The sequence below is a fragment of the Mirounga angustirostris genome, unplaced genomic scaffold (assembly GCF_029215605.1).
Source record: "Mirounga angustirostris isolate CCGP_5_RB_7025 unplaced genomic scaffold, mMirAng1.0.hap1 SCAF_12, whole genome shotgun sequence".
NCBI lineage: Eukaryota > Metazoa > Chordata > Mammalia > Carnivora > Phocidae > Mirounga > Mirounga angustirostris.
The window spans coordinates 67,496,208-67,510,574 of NW_026991720.1; the positions used below are offsets into that span (position 1 = coordinate 67,496,208).

A 14,367-nucleotide genomic window follows, 5' to 3' on the forward strand; every position below is an offset into this window, starting at 1 on the left:
AGCTCCTTGGATTTAGTGATGTGCCATTGTGTGGCCTTTACAAGATACCCACGTGGATATATTCTCTGAGCACTTAGGAATTCTGGTCCAGCAGATAAGTGAGATTTGGATCTGGGATTCAAGCCTTCTGAGAAATCTTTGAGGCCTAGGGGAGTAGAGTGAGGAGACTTGAGGACAGAGGGCTGACAGAAGCCTCCCATTTAAGTGGAAGAGTCACCAGGGAGATAAAGGTCCCAGAAGAGCCTTGGGACAGGGACAGGCTGGATCAAAACTGGCAGATGCTATGGCTGAGAAGAAGCTTTTGAATAGGATAAGAACTCTGATTCTTACTATGGTATTGTCTTTTAAAATTTTTTTTAAATTTAAAATTTTCAAACTCTTCTAAAGTAGCAAAGTATATTACACTGTGACCCACCGTGTTCCCATTATGCAACTTCAATTATTATTAATATTTTATCAAGCTTCCTTCATCTCCCACCTTTCTGGGGGAAGAGAAGGGAGATGGAGCACTTTGAAGCATGATCAGGCTTGCGTCACTTCTGCTGTGCTTTAGCTCGCGCCACCTCATAGGGATGATTTGTTTTTACACTACTGTAAGTCATTGTCTCGCCAAAGTTGAAAAAAAAAGCAGTAATTCTCTGTATCAACTAATTAAACTTTTCTCGTTTAAATAATTTGAAGTCCTTGCAGTGCTTTTTAATTCCATAGAGATTAGACCTCTGAGGGCCCATTTGGGAAATGGGCAAGGTCATGAGGAAGATAATGAAATGCTCTTTGCAAGAGATGCTTCTCCTACACAGTTTGATGGGAGGCTGTTTATTTTGCATATACGCTAACTCCCTGTGAATCACAACTGAAATCTCAGTTGGGCTTCCTGTCTTTAGATCATAGGAATTAAAACAGTGGTACTGCTGCAGTTTTGCCACGGCTGACCCACATACCATCCACTTCCTCATTCTGGAGCAGTGTCCTCATTCAGGACCTGTGGCCCTCTCCAGACACATTCTTGATTGTCGTGCTCTTGGGGGTAAAGGGGCTACCATCATCTAGTGCAAAGAGAGAGGGGAGGGATGCACAGGACAGCTCTCCATAACAAAAGATTAACCCACCTAAAATACCAATGGTGTAAAGCCTGAGAAACCGTATGTTAGAGGAACAGCATATTCCAGAGGAGAAGCACCCTTTTCGGTTTGTTACTATGTCACATGTTTGTGTACGAGGTTACCAGTAAGAATTTTTGTCTCTTCTTTGGAGAGAGCTTAATGTCCCTGTAGATGTCTGCATCACCTGAGTTGGGTTTGGCCATATTTTTGGGCCTACCAAACTTCATTCCAATTTTTATTTTCTTTGTGTCCTTGGACTCTAGCAGAACACGGAAGTGATTTGGTTTCTCTGGGCAGGAGATTTAAGGTGGAATGCATTTTCCGAGACATGTTCACTGGTCTGAGCAAAGTTCTGTCTTTGGAAGAAGAGGATAGCTTGAGGGTGTTATTTAACAAGCTGGTAAGGCTTGTTAAATCAAGATACGATCTATATTTCTTCACCCTGATTTGAAATTGAGCAGTCTTTTGAAGTAATTCAGAAACACAAATTATTTCACTTTCATTATTTGTAGGAAATACAATTGGAGCATGCAAAGCAAGCCTTTGTGCAAAGGGACAATGCCAGGACCGGAAAAGTTACAGCCATTGACTTCCGAGACATCATGGTCACCATCCGCCCCCATGTCTTGACTCCTTTTGTAGAAGAATGTCTAGTAGCTGTAAGTTGTAACTTGCCCTAACGAAGCAGTTTATTTTACCTGGCAAAAGCTCAGTAAATAAGGGATTATAAGAACAATTCTTTAAAATTATGTGGAGTTTTTTCAGTTTAAAACACTAACATTTTTGTAATGTGATCCCATATATTACTAAACTTACAGACAGTATATTTTGGCTAGTTTTAGGGATAGGTTAATTTGTTTTCTGGATCATATGGAATATCTTAAATGTATTAACTGGTTTTAAAAAAGGAAAAACAAATTTATGGTTTCATATTAATTTTGCTGTATATTTTGGGGTATGTCAAATGCTAATCTTCACTCTCATCAAGGCAAAATTAAAAAAAAAAATAGTGCATGCAGATATATTTCTTTGAGTGGTCAGCAGAAGAGAAACTCTAAAGCTTCAATTCACTCGGTCATTTAACATGCGTGTATTGAAGGAACAGTGGCGCATGTGATGTGCGGGGCCCGGCTGGCCTGTGTCATAGCTTAAATCCCAGTGGGTGCCCAGCCATTCTTCTGACCTCATGGACCTAGAAGGTGGCCCAGAACATTCTGTGCTGGAGGTTCCCAGGCCTTGGTCACAAAGCATAAGAATGACCAGGCATATTAAAAATACAGATAATGACATTTTCTTCCAGGCCTGTGGATTTATCTCCTATAGGTGGTGAGGTCCTAGAATCTCCTTTCTAAAGCTTCCCAGGTAATTCTGATCATCATGCATATTTGGAAACCCTTACACAGTGCTTTTGTTAGTCCCAGGGAGAAGACTTTTGGAGTGTTTTTACCATGCTCTGGGTTTCCCACAATGCTTACCATAGGCAGGAACTCAGCATAGCTTTTCACTTTCACTTTATTTCCTGGTTCCTCATTTGGGAGACATGGAAGTCTGACAAGGCCTTTTCCACTCTGCACTGTGTTAGTCTAGCTCCTTTTCTGGCCTTCCCCCGCCCTTCTCTACTCCATTTTAAACTCTTAGGTCAGCTATTTTAAATGATTACTAAGTGAAGTTTTATGTGGTTGTTACCTTATAAAGAAGTGCTTTCCTAATAAAAATATTTTGCCTTGTTAGGGAAGGATAGAATTTGAAACCCCAGGGCGCCTGGGTGGCTCAGTGGTTAAGCGTCTGCCTTCGGCTCAGGTCATGATCCCAGGGTCCTGGGATCGAGCCCTACATCGGGCTCCCTGCTCCACGGGAAGCCTGCTTCTCCCTCTCCCGCTCCCCCTGCTTGTGTTCCCTCTCTCGCTGTGTCTCTCTCTGTCAAATAAATAAATAAAATCTTTAAAAAAAAGAATTTGAAACCCCAAACTGAAGTTCCATTCATAATGACCGTGCTATCTGTTTCCCTTGCCCCCTGGGAAGAAATATGACTTCTTACAAATTCTGATTATCAGTATTCTGACCAGTCTTAACCCCCATCCAAGCATATGACATCTCATAATTTTACCGGAATACGCTTGTTTGCTAGAAATCCCACCAGTGTAAAGTCTGATTATTTATTGCTAGTTCTAAGTAACATGACAAATCATGATATTAATGTTAGATTGACCACTTTCATACTATGTTTGGGTTGGTATAATATAGTTTTACATGTCTAAGCACACACATGTGTGCATGTGTATAGTATAGTTGTGCATGTCTAAGCCTCTCAGAATTGCTCATTAGATGAAATAAACAAACTTATAAAACATTTCCAATTGAAATTTGAACTCTGTAAATTACTACTGGTCCTGTTGTTATAATCCTACACATGTATTTATTTAGTTTTCTAGGACTTGTGTGTGGAGAGTATAAGCTCTGGTCATGATTAGTTGCAGTTACTTTTAAAATTCATTTATAGCTTTTTTTTTTTTTTAATGTGAAAAGAAAATACTTATGGCCATTTCTTCTTATCCATGCGTTCTTGATTACTTCCAAAACTAGCATTTGATATATGTACTTCTGAATCTTCTTCATTTTATAAATCCTTTGTTTATTGTTCTCCTCCCCTTTCTTACGTTCAACTTACTTGAGGCTGCTGGAGGTACTACATCCCATCAAGTTAGCTTCTCCTATTTTAATGGATTTAATTCACTCCTTAACAACATGGAACTCATTAGAAAGATCTACAGCACTCTGGCTGGCAACAGGAAAGATGTAGAGGTGACTAAGGGTGAGTGAGAATAAATCTGAATTTTTGCCTGTTAGTATCTTGGTGTATTATTATTAGGGTAAAGAAGGCAACCAGGAAATTACGTTACAGATTTTTCTATCCCATTGACACGTATTAACCATATGGTACATGTGTGTGCTCCATCCTTTGATCAGACAAACAAAAGCAAATAAAACAATCTTCAGCAAGTTTTAAATAAACTGAAGACAGCCTCTGAATTAGGGAACCATGTAAAATTTCTTAACTGTTTTCAAATCGTGCTAAAACCTGAGCTAAATCTGTGGCCTCTAAAGTGGCCTTCAGAAGTACATGAGGAAACAAATAATGCAATATATGTTAAGAAAAAAAAAAAAGAAGGTGGTAGCGGGAGGGGAAGAATGAAGCGGGGGAAATCGGAGGGGTAGACGAACCATGAGAGACGATGGACTCTGAAAAACAAACAGGGTTCTGGAGGGGAGGGGGGTGGGAGGATGGGTTAGCCTGGTGGTGGGTATTGAGGAGGGCACATTCTGCATGGAGCACTGGGTGTTGTGCACAAACAATGAATCATGGAACACTTCATCTAAAACTAATGATGTAATGTATGGGGATTAACATAAGAATAAAAAAATAAATAAAATAAAATAACAGTAACAACAACAACAAAAAAAGTACATGAGGAATTCCGTAAACTTACACTGGTGACAACCTCAGAACGAGACATCAGCATTTTAATGTTTTTTTGTTTTTTGTTTTTAAAAAAAGAGAATTGCCTTAGGAATTGCACAGCTTCATTAATATAACCTCCCAGGCCTGATGCATGTGAAGTTTCGTATCGGCCTCCTTGTTTTCTGGGACCTGCAATTTGAATAACGTCCTGTGTCATTTATTCCAAGGCTTCCGATGAGACATCAGGCTTTTAAAGTCAATGTTAGAGAAACTATTCTGCACACACCTTCCAGACGAATGAAAGAATTGCAATAATTCTTGCCCTGTTTGGGTTTACTTGAATTCTGTGACTGATAATAAAGTTTTGTGATGTTCACTCACTCCAGCGCCTTGAGTTAATGCTGCATTTAGTGGCTATTCCTTGAATCTTTCCCTTTTAACTCTTTTTCCATACAGGGGAGTTTGTTCTGGCAGCTCAGAAATTTGGTCAGGTTACACCCATGGAAGTTGACATCTTGTTTCAGTTAGCAGATTTATATGAGCCACGGGGGTAAGTTGGCCTTTTTTTTTTTTTTTTTTTTTCTAATTAGCTTAATAAAAGGAGGTTAGGGGATGGAGGGGGTGGGGGTAGGAGGAGGGCAGCACAGTGGGAGAAAAAGAAGCCAAATAAAAGAGGACTCTGAAATAGGGGAACAAAAACGGGAATGTTTTCAAATTCCATATTGCAAATTTTAATAAACTAGTGTTTTGTTGTTGCTCATGCTTGTTTTTTTCCCCTTCAGACGTATGACCTTAGCAGACATTGAACGAATTGCTCCACTGGAAGAGGGAACTCTGCCCTTCAACTTGGCTGAGGCCCAGAAGCAGGTGGGCAAAAGGAACAAACTTGCTTCCTGATGTTTCTTCAGTAGGGTACCCCCAAACCTTTTCTACTCGCAGTTGCCTTTTTGGCACTGGTATCTGACCTGCCATTGTAACATTTTGCACCAAAAATCCAGACAATTTCAAAAGGCTGCAAAGAGAAATTAGTTAGAGATGTTCTGATTGACAGATAGTTGCTTGTTACTTTCAAGGATGGGGTGATTTCCTAACTGCACTGGAAGCCTGCCCCCCCCACCCCCCGTGCCAAAATAGGCAGAAGATCTTTTCTTCTTCCCTAACTCTGGTGCTGGGGGATGGTGGGCCAGGCGCCGTGTTTTGGTGTCGCTGTCCCAGCGCGGCGGCACGTTGCTGACCGAAAGCCTTCTCGGCTCCACAGAGAGGTACTTCATCAGCTCATTGTGTGACTGCCGCGCCTTCCGTTTTTCTGAATATCAAAATGAGATAATTTTGTTTAGTCTGGAGTAATAGTTTGAAGGCTTTTAGACTTCTTTTCTCTGTGAAAGGATTCATAAGTTATGTGGAAACAATTTGAGGAATGCTAACTTTTATTTTATGGTTAACAGAAACCAATCTCGTGAAGTCATGAGGGTCAGAAACTTAAGACATGGGACCTCCTCACTTAACTCCTGCTCGACTTGCTGTGGGTCAGGATTAGAGAATAAAAGCTTTCATAGCATGTGTTGTGCTTACACGATGTTTGTAAAGTAAATCCAGTCACAGACGAGCGTCATTGTAGAAAAATACCTCCTTTAAGGCAAAGCCACCCCTGAATCCTGTGAGACTTAACAGTTTTTGGCTTGGAGCTCCGAGTCTGCACAGAGACGCCAGTTTGACCACAATGGGTTGATGCGGCCTACATTTTTAGGACGGGCAGGCCTCGAGCCAGCACCCCTCCTTTCAGCTCTCCCCACACCCCCCGAATGCAGCGGCGAGTTTTGTGTGCAGCGCGTAGCTCAGAGTGGTGGGTGTGTGCTCAGGAAACCCGAACGAGGCACCTCTGGAATGCCGGCTGGCTGTTACAAGAGGGAGCCGATGTCCCCGAGTGCAGGAGAGCGCACTGTGTGGTCACGTGCGAGGTCGCAGCTCCATTGCTCTCCGCCCTTTGATTTTTAAACGCTGCTTACCAGACGCTTAGCTCTTCGTCTCTGTGCAACTAGCTGTCGTAGAAATTTGGGAATTAAGAAAAAGCAGAGGGGTGTTTTGTTTTGTTTTTAAAAGATTCCTTCTGTTCTCCAGCTGGCAGTGGTAGCCCACAGTTTTTCCTTCCTGCTCTCTGCAACTTTTGAGAGTTTATGGTGGGTGCTCATTGATTCTGGCCACGCAAGGGTCAGATGAGATTTACAGCAGGAAATGATTGGCTGCGGCTGAGAGGTTGAGAGCGATTCACAGCAGCCTTGCCTGGAATATTCTTTCCTATGTAAACGCCAGTAGGCCTGACAACACTGACGGACTCAGGCAATGGAGGTCATCCACCTGGTAGGCTCCGTGCTAGCGTGGATCCTCAACAGAGTTGTGCAGGAATGGGAATCTTTCTTGTCTCATGAGCATGCTACACTTTGAGCTTCAGAAAAGTTAAATGAAAATCTGGGACTGCATTTATTTTGTCTTTTCCATTAAGAGTTAGTGATAGCGGTTAGGTCCACTGTGCGCCCTCCCCCCGTTATTTTCAAAGTACTTTCACTCATTATTTTGATGCCAGAATCTAAGTCTTACATATTTATATCCATATAAAAAAAGTAGTGCCTTTCTTAAGGATGCATTTGTCAAAATGAGGTTACTTGTGATTTCCGTCTATGCAGAGATAGAGTTGGAAAAACCCCATGAAATTTGCAGAAGACATGCTTTACATTCTAAAGATGCATATTTCTATGTAAAGCTATTTTCAGTGAAGTAACTTCACAGGAGAGTCCAAATTATCTCATTCTGTTAGAATTGTGTAAGATTGACAGCAACTAAAATTCAGTGGGTTGATAGCTGGGGTTGGTAATTATTTTCATTGTTCACCTATTTTAATTATTATGGCTTTTGAAAAAACAAACTTTATTGAATGTATTCATTCAACAGGTACTGTTAAGCATTAACTATCACCCTCATTTGACAACTTTGCGTGACATAAAATTACTGTTTTATTTATGTAGAGCAGAAAAATGCACTACTCTGAGATGTTCTGGCATCAAAAGCACAGTAAGGATAGTAGGTCAAAAGAAAAATAAAATAACAACTGACTGGCGTGAAGTATGAATTTAGAAAAAAGTGGATAGGAAAGAGGAGAAAGTAACAATTACTTGTAATACAACCACCTAGTTGTAACCACTGTAAATGTTTTGAGTTATCTCTAGGTGTTGGAATAGCCAAAATGTTAGTATGTTTTTATATGCATACATATGCCCACAAATAATTTTAATTAAAAACAACATCATATTGCACACAGTCTTTAACATTGTTCTTAAAAGATTATCATGAAATATTTCAAACATTTATAAAGGTATCATGAATACCTGTCTACCTGCCATATTCCTTTTAACCTGTTTTCACTTTATAAGCCCTTATGAACATTTGTCTTAACATCAAATAATTCTTTTACAATGACATATGATTTCATTTTAAGGCTGTAGCGTTTTTTTAATGTTTATTCATTTATTTAAGTAATCTCCATACCCACCGTGGGACTCGAACTCACGACCCTAAGATCAAGAGTCGCATACTTTATGGAATGAGCCAGTCAAGCATCCCAAGGGTGAAGCGTTGTTAACCAGGCCTCTATTATTGGACGTTTAGGTTACTTTCAGAGTTTTTGCTCTTAAACAGTATTGCTTTTTAACATTCATAGGTTGATCCACGTCCACATACATGATTATTTTCTAGTCTCATTTTTTATAAGTAGCTCTGCGGGGCAGAGGTTATGTACAAGAGTTTGGGTGTATATTACCAAGTTTTCCTTCAAGTTTATACTAGATTAAATGGCAGGTTTGAGAAGCCCCAATTTTTATCAACTCTTGCCCGGCTGGGTGTTGCCATTAGAAAACAAACTATGGTGACAGATGGTAGTTAGATTTATCATGGTGAACACTTCACAGAGTACCTCAATGTTGAAACACTTTGTTTTACACCTGAAACTAGTATATTGTAGGTCAACGACACTTGACTAAAATGAATAAACAAAAAACCCCCAAACCTCCCAGTTTGCTTGAAGAAGAATGATGTCTTATTAATGTTTTTAAGTTTGGATCTCCCTAATCACTGCCAAGAATTAAACAGTTGAAAATAGGTTCATAACGTTTTTGGGGGAGTACATAATGGTTTTCATTATGTTCAGATTTGATTTGCAGCATTAACAATAATAATAACTTTTTCTTAATAAGAACAACAGAATCTAACCCTGCCTTCCTCTTTGTTATGTTAGTTGGTATCATGAATTTGGAACCCAGGGGGCAATTTAAAAAAATCATATGTGCTCATTTCTGTTCTGTCCTTCTTTCTGTCTCCTGCCCCCTCCCCCCCGCCCCGACTCCTGTGTGTGCAAAGAAGAAGGCCTCAGTGGACTCCTCCCGACCGGTTCTCCTGCAGGTTGCGGAGTCGGCCTACAGGTTTGGGCTGGGTTCCATTGCTGGAGGTTAGTCATGGATGAGTGCAAATTTTTCACTTTTATCATTCCTCTGATTTTTTCCTTTGATTTTCCACCTTACAGTATTAATGGACAGAGCCTTCCTTGGTCTTTCCAAGCGCATGTCCCGTGTGCACCTCTGGGATGGGACAAGAGCAAAGGGAACGTCCCCCATACCTGCCTGCGGTCAGGGCCTTTTTCACTTAGCTGCAGATAGGCTTTTTTAAGATGGGTGAACAACGCAGTTAGGCTGTAGGTGATGTGTTTTTGTACATTTGAACTGTCTGGGACATCATTTTATCAGGAGACACTTGGATGAAAATCCAGTTGTTTATTAGGAAAGTTCGTGCCGTTTGACAGTCTGTACATGCCCAGTTTGTTCCTCTGCTTCATCAGGCTTCTCTTTGACGTTGACCAGTGGTATGGTCTGATTTTAGCTGTTGGAGCCACTGCTGTGTATCCTATCGATCTCGTAAAAACTCGGATGCAGAACCAACGATCAACGGGCTCTTTTGTGGGAGAACTTATGTATAAAAACAGCTTTGACTGTTTTAAGAAGGTGCTACGCTACGAAGGCTTCTTTGGACTGTACAGAGGTTAGTGCTGTGTGCTGAATCCATGTGAGGTGAAACAGCAGCCAGAAGGTTTGGTTTTCCATCTGCATGCCTGAAAAGGATTAGGGAGACTGCATTACAGTGGAAATGCGGCAGATTCTCAATTATCCATGCTGATGGGAGTAGGCTGGAGGCATCCAGGGCATGGCTAATCAAAACAGCCCATAATCTGAAAGCCATTTATATTGCTCTTTAGTATGTTTTATTTCTTAAAATAATTATTTTTTATAAATATCCTCCGTGGGTTTTTTAAAAGGCTAATATTGGGGCACCTGGGTTGCTCAGTCGTTAAGCGTCTGCCTTGGGCTCAGGTCGTGATCCCAGGGTGCTGGGATTGAGCCCCACGTCCGGCTCCCTGCTCCTCGGGAAGCCTGCTTCTCCCTCTCCCGCTCCCCCTGCTTGTGTTCCCTTTCTCGCTGTGTCTCTCTCTGTCAAATAAATACATAAAATCTTTAAAAAAATAAATAAATAAAAGGCTCATTTTGTTTGTTGTCTTGAAGTAACTCTGCTCACCAGTTAAAAGGAAAAGGCATCCTGGGGACGGGACAGAGCCTACTTGGGATTAATGATTGTCCTTGAATATACCCCAGAAAAGTCTATCAGGCGGGTAACCAAGGGTTTAGTGGAGTCCTCCTTTACTGCCTCTTTCTTAAAGATGCCTCTTCCCTTCCTCTCACTCTGTACCCAATGGAGTTGAGTCATACACCACTCTGACAGGTAGTCCTATCCAGCTGCTCCTTCAATCATCTAAGGCTCATGAAGCAAGGGAAACAGTAGCAAGATATATGGCATCACTGATAGAAAATATCCCACAGATCCTGACTGGTTTTCCATTGTCATTGGCGTAAAGAGGCTTAACTTTATTTCCCAACCTCTCTGTATTGCCTTCTACAAAGAGAAAAGAAGTAAGTGTATTTGCATCAGCAACTGAAATACTGTATTGCGGGGCACCTGGGTGGCTCAGTTGGTTAAGCATCCAACTCTTGGTTTTGGTTAGGGTAATGAGATCGAGCCCCATGTTGGGCTCTGCGCTGGGCGTGGAACCTGCTTAAGATTCCCTCCCTCCCTCTGCCCCTCCCCCTGTGCACGCACACTCTCTCAAAAATAAATAAAATAAAATACAGTATTGCAAGGCGGTTCAAGCTGAACCACTTTGCCATTTGGCAGCTGCACTGTTGGCAGGGTCTTCCCTCCCTTTCAGTGCTTGCTCTAGAAGAAAATAGTATTAATACTCTGGGGACAGACCTTGAAACTGGCAGCCACGTAAACCTTTGCCTCTAGGCCTCTTCTGCCATCTGCTGACTCCAGTCTTCATCTTATGCATCCAGGTGTAAAAAAACAAAGACCCCTCTTGAAATCTCTCACCTTATAAACTAGGGGGTTTTGAACTCCAGAGAAGTTCCATTTTGCAGGTTCTGTTGTGTAGGTAGATAACTCCCATCAAAGGCCTTTTGATCTGTTCTCTGCCCTCTTTCCCTCACCCCCTGCCTCTTCTGACAATCGAGAAGGTCTTTGACCCCAGGTGATTGATGATGACCCTTACAGGGTCACTGCCTTCCATTGAAATACTCTTCTGTCCTGGTGACAACAAACCTCACAGATGAAATGTCTCCCAGGTAGTGCAAGGTTAATGTCACAGTGCCTGCTTTGCTGTGATTCGGGCAAAGGCTGCCACCTTCCCTGTTCCCGTGGGTTGTGTTCTGCCTGGAGAGCTTTGCGTGTCAAGCCAGAAGCACGTCTGAGCCTTCCCATTGCTTCCCAGACTACTTTTATGGCCTTCCCTCGGGATTGGATTAAATGTCGAGAGTGCCTTTAGGATTGTGAGAAATACTTTTTGTCCTGCTGAATGTCTTTAATATGCTTGTGTTGACCTGGTTTGATTTCATGTTGAGTCCCTTCTCTTTCCTCATTGACCAGTCTGACAGATCTTGATTCTTGGTTGTATACAGATTTTCTTCCTTGACTTATTCTTTTAACCCCATAGACAGGACAGCTTAAAGCATACCTGAGTATTGAGTGCTGAGCTAACATGGCCATCCCACAAACCTCTTGCTCTTTCAGAGATTATATCTGTAAGATGAGGGGCTTGGGGGAGGGGGCGGAGCTAGTTTTAACTCCTTAGGGAAGGGGAGTCAGCCCCCCTATTAGAGATGGAGGCTCACTTTGAAAACCAAAGACGCAGTCCTCCCCCTTTTCCTGGTTTAGAAACAGCCATTTATCTCACCTGTTTTGGCTGCCTGAACCCTAAAGGGTTCCCTTTCAGAGGATGCTAGGTAGAATGTGAGTATAAGAAGATTAATTCTGGGAATCATTTCTGTTCATTCCCTCTTGACTTCTTCTATTTTCTAGTAAATGATTTTAAAGCGAAAGATTTATTATAAAACCTTGTTTGGTTTCTTTCTTTAGTTTGGATCTTGAGAGCAAAGAGATGATTGGCAGTTCAGGTTAAAAAAATTATTTATAACCGTGCTTCATAAAAATGACCTGTTCCTGTTACTGCTTAGGTGGGGACCAGTTCCCTTCCGTGCTTTGCACATAATCATTAATTAATAATTGTATGTAACTGCTTATTTATGAATGCTTGTCATTAGGGCGGCAGAAAGATCAGATGAAAATGGGAAGCCATCAGTACTAGGAGAGATTCTAAGAGAAACAGCCAGACCTGACGTACCCCTGGGAATCACTGTCCTAACCTGTGTGTGCATAGTCAAGACAGCGCACGGTGTACGTGATTTTTTTTACTATAAATTTCTCATGAGATGTAGTTCTACTGTTACAAATTTTATTTTAGGGCGCCTGGGTGGCTCAGTCGGTTAAGCAGCTGCCTTCGGCTCAGGTCATGGTCCTGGAGTCCCTGGATCGAGTCCCGCATCGGGCTCCCTGCTCTGCGGGGAGCCTGCTTCTCCCTCTCCCTCTGCCTACTTGTATTCTCTCTCTCTCTGTCAAATAAATAAATAAAATCTTTAAAAAAAAAAATAAAATAAATAAATAAAATAAAATAAAAATTTTATTTTAAGGGAAACTTGAATTTCAATTTTAGGAATTTAGAATTACCTCTGATAACGCTTCACCTAGCAGGATGTAAGACGGTGTCAGAGGACATCTCTAATTTATAAACATGTTTTGAAATACGGAGCCAATTTTTTTATTAGGGAATTTTGCTTAACATGTAATTTTTCTGCATCAATACATATATAATTGCTAATATTTCCTGAATAGTATAATTTGGGAATGTTGCACAAGTAAGGTCTCTCCCCCTATTTTTAAAATTATCTTTATGCATATTTCGGAAAAAAGTTGGCAGTTAACCCTGAAAGAAGATGCTTGCAGCATGTATTCTTATTATAAGGTTAATAAGCATCTTTCTCCCTCTCTTTTTTTCCTTTTCTTCCCATAACAAGAATACAGATCTCTAAAGGGGCGCTGTGTTTGTATCAAGAGGTAATTCCTCATGCAACAGCTAGAATGAAGGTTCTTTCTAAAGAACTCTTGAGCCCTCCACCACAGGTGATTTTTCTGTTTGCTTTCTCTGGCCGCTCCCAGCCCCCACATGCAGTCCGGGAGGTTATCCAGTCCTAAATGTAGAGCACATTTCAATCACTGCCCCAGGGTCCAAAGGGGAGTGTCAGCAACTGTCCTCAGCGGACTTGGTGGCGTCCTGGGCCTCCAGCAAGCCACAAGGCCTTGTAGTATTGGGGTTTCTTAGGTCTTACTCTCCATGTCTCTGCAGCTCACTGTTCCTTGTCTCTGAGAGTCTCTTATTCTGGAGGGATCAGGAAGGAGCCCCTTGGAAATACTATGGGACTGACTCTGCAGACCTTCTCTATTATATACACTATTTTCTTTACAAGAAAATGATTTCCCAAGGTTTTTCTGTAATTTTTGAAAATCAGACCCCCAGGCTAAGTCTAAGTCTGCCTGTATGAAGGGAAATAACACCCGAGATAATCCAGATCTGCCTGAAGTCACTTGTAAAAGGCTTCCTTTATTTCCTCCCCACTCCAGATTGATTTCATGCACTCAGGTGTTTAAAATTTTTAATGAAGTACCTGACAGCTCATTTGGTTTGAATGAACTGCATGACCAAATGAGTCAGTTATTGGCCTGCTATTGACTTGGCATATTAAAGAGAAACAATCGATTGCGTAATCGTTCCCAATTAAATGCTCTTACCAATCAAGGAATAACTAATTTCTGCCTTTAAACTTTGCTGTACTCTCCTCCCTCAGATGCTTGGGGTAATGAGATGAGCAGCCTTAGAAAATGGAAAATGTTTGGGGGAGGATCTTTGGGAGAAAGATTCAAGAGAAATCAGAATCCATGAGAATTACTTCTTAAAGGAAGGTCTTTGTTTTTGTTTCTGTTGATGGGAGAAGTCATAAAAAAAAATCTGCCAGAAAGAGAAATTAGATCATTTTATGAATTAAACTTAATTTGGAGCACTACTTAATTTTCGAGTTAATTGGCAAAAAAATTTTTTTGTTTGTTTTAATTAAACCATTGATCTGGGCATACAGAGTCTTAAATGGGTCTATTTCATGTTGTCTGTGTGGTGCGAAAGCAGTCATCTTCCATCCTGGAATGTTCTCAAGGTGACATCTAGAGGATATTGTGGTGATATCTCAGGAAGTTATTGATACGTTTGCATTCTGGAAGGAAGTTTTGTCAGACAGCTAGTTTAAGCAAGGCCTCTTCTGGTGGTTA

The 14,367-nt window shown here is 41.2% G+C and overlaps 1 protein-coding gene across 5 annotated transcripts in view; it reads left to right on the forward strand.

The window, feature by feature from the left end:
* SLC25A13 (solute carrier family 25 member 13) overlaps nt 1-14,367 on the forward strand; it is a 180,527-nt gene that overhangs the window by 101,650 nt on the left and 64,510 nt on the right. For 3 of the 5 annotated variants that reach the window (XM_064575248.1, XM_064575244.1, XM_064575247.1), the window contains 6 exons: nt 1,616-1,762; nt 3,777-3,915; nt 5,020-5,113; nt 5,346-5,430; nt 8,971-9,058; nt 9,487-9,645. In XM_064575248.1, the coding sequence (XP_064431318.1) occupies nt 1,616-1,762; nt 3,777-3,915; nt 5,020-5,113; nt 5,346-5,430; nt 8,971-9,058; nt 9,487-9,645 (712 nt within the window). The remainder of the gene's footprint in view (nt 1-1,615; nt 1,763-3,776; nt 3,916-5,019; nt 5,114-5,345; nt 5,431-8,970; nt 9,059-9,486; nt 9,646-14,367) is intronic. The other 2 variants (XM_064575245.1, XM_064575246.1) reach the window with 2 other exon arrangements.